We start from the raw sequence: 1,971 nt of genomic DNA, 5'->3' as shown, positions 1-1,971 counted from the left end.
TGTATTGGCTCATGATAAAACTATCTTGGTAAATATTCTATGGTTTGTAAAAGTCAATTAAATCTTTGAAGACAAAATAGGCTACATGTGCTTTCATAATGCTATGTAAACTTGAGCAGGTTCTCAATGTTTTATATAATTTCTTTCCATCTATGTACCATATGATGATGACCAACGATCGAACAACAAGAAGGGATACCAGACGCATGACAATTTTGAATTTTCTCTGGCATGTTTCTGGATATATAGGCTAACTGTGTCTGCCGTTCAAATGTCATTTTCTATATCAAAATGAAACTAACATGAAAAATCAGGTTATAGAACCAACTATATATATAGTAGTGAAGCTATTAGCTTAAGTAGCGACATCATGTGTTGCATTTGATGATCATGTTAGTTAGTGGGTAAAACTCCTTGATCTCGAATAGGTCATCCCGCTGTTAAACCAAATTTAAGGATAAACACATGAGAAGCGATACTGTGTCATATTAATTTTGATTAATAACGTTGTTTTTGTTTTTAACATTATAAGAGAGGCGGAAGCAATGAACATGAACCAATGAGATTGCTAATTATATCTCTCTATTTTGTAACAAAAATGAAGCAATGAGATTTACTAATACAAAAGTTTTCTAATTAAGGCACGTGATTATAAACCATCTCTATAGGACGGAAATTTCATAGAAGCAATGAAAGTACAGTGAAGCTATAATTTCACAATTCTAACCTTGATACTACATGCACGTTTATATTGCTTCTTTTGAACACCGACACACACACATAGAGAGATATTTATATATATACACACACACTCACACACAAAAGGCACAGAAAACATCAACCGTACACAATCACCGATCGTTGACATATTTACAAGAATTTGAAAAGCCTAAGCTAAGCTTTGTCCCCTCCCCAGAAAAAGGAATATGTTAGGAGATGAAAAAAGTAGCTTGGAATCTGATTTTGCTCTGTTGGAGACCATTCATCAACATCTTCTTGATGATAATTATTTCCATGGCACTCACATGGCAAGTCTTTTCCCAAATATCCCACCAGCAGTGGAGGATTTGGGAAAACTTAGCATAGTGGTTCCTGGTGAGTCTTCTGAGTCTTCCTCATGGAGTGCACCCAACCAAAACGGCGTCCCTGAGCCAGCGCCCGCTACGTGGGCCGACACAACTGAGGTCAAAGATAATGTCCAGCCAAAGCTTGCGGCACGTGAAACCCACGCGCCTCCGAGATGGAGGCAGAATTACCGGGGAGTGCGGCAGAGGCCTTGGGGGAAATACGCAGCGGAGATTAGAGATCCGGCTAAAAACGGCGCCAGGATGTGGCTCGGGACCTACGAAACGGCTGAGGGTGCGGCTTTGGCTTATGATCGAGCCGCCTTTAAGATACGCGGCTCGAAGGCTCTTCTGAATTTTCCGCACCTCATTGGCTCAGCTGATGATGCATGCGACCGGGGCAGAGTGACTTCGACGCGCCGCTATCGAGAGTGTTGTGATTCATTGGCATCTTCGTCGGATGGTGGCTCACCGAAACGTAGGAGGAGTAGTGGATTTGGGTCGGTTGGCTCAAGCTGAGTCGAGTAATTAGCCGAGTGTTCTCAGACCACCTGAATTTTTGATGCGTCAGTCTAACTAAAGTTTTTCTTTTTATGTTGGACGCATTAATGAAAACCCAATAATGTCTTGTTTTATGGTTATAAATAAATAAATAAAACCTTGATAATGTTGGTGTAGTGTTGTGTTCGAATTTGAGTTGAGTATTAGAAAATCCTAACTCGATTATCTGTTTAACTTTTATATATAAAAAAAAAATTTCATAATTAATAACTTTTAATGTCACGAGAACTCTGAATACTAGATATGCATATGACCCCAAAATAACCGAATTAAAATTGACCATTGAGACAAAGGGGAATAAGCTTAAGTATTTTACCTTAAGACTTTAATTTATCAATATTATTTG

At 38.8% G+C, this 1,971-nt stretch overlaps 1 protein-coding gene across 1 annotated transcript; it reads left to right on the top strand.

Annotated features, from left to right (window-relative positions):
* The first annotated feature begins 811 nt into the window (after positions 1-811).
* LOC103331611 (ethylene-responsive transcription factor 13-like) lies at positions 812-1,731 on the top strand. The gene has a single exon (XM_008234249.2). It carries the CDS (start codon positions 927-929, stop codon positions 1,581-1,583), a length of 657 nt encoding a protein of 218 aa, XP_008232471.2. The 5' UTR covers positions 812-926; the 3' UTR covers positions 1,584-1,731.
* The last annotated feature ends 240 nt before the right edge of the window (positions 1,732-1,971 follow it).

Source organism: Prunus mume, linkage group LG5 (assembly GCF_029339155.1).
Source record: "Prunus mume cultivar Tortuosa linkage group LG5, ASM2933915v1, whole genome shotgun sequence".
NCBI classification, from domain to species: domain Eukaryota; kingdom Viridiplantae; phylum Streptophyta; class Magnoliopsida; order Rosales; family Rosaceae; genus Prunus; species Prunus mume.
Note: the sequence above shows the minus strand (reverse complement) of the source record. Positions and strands in the feature narration are given on the sequence as shown.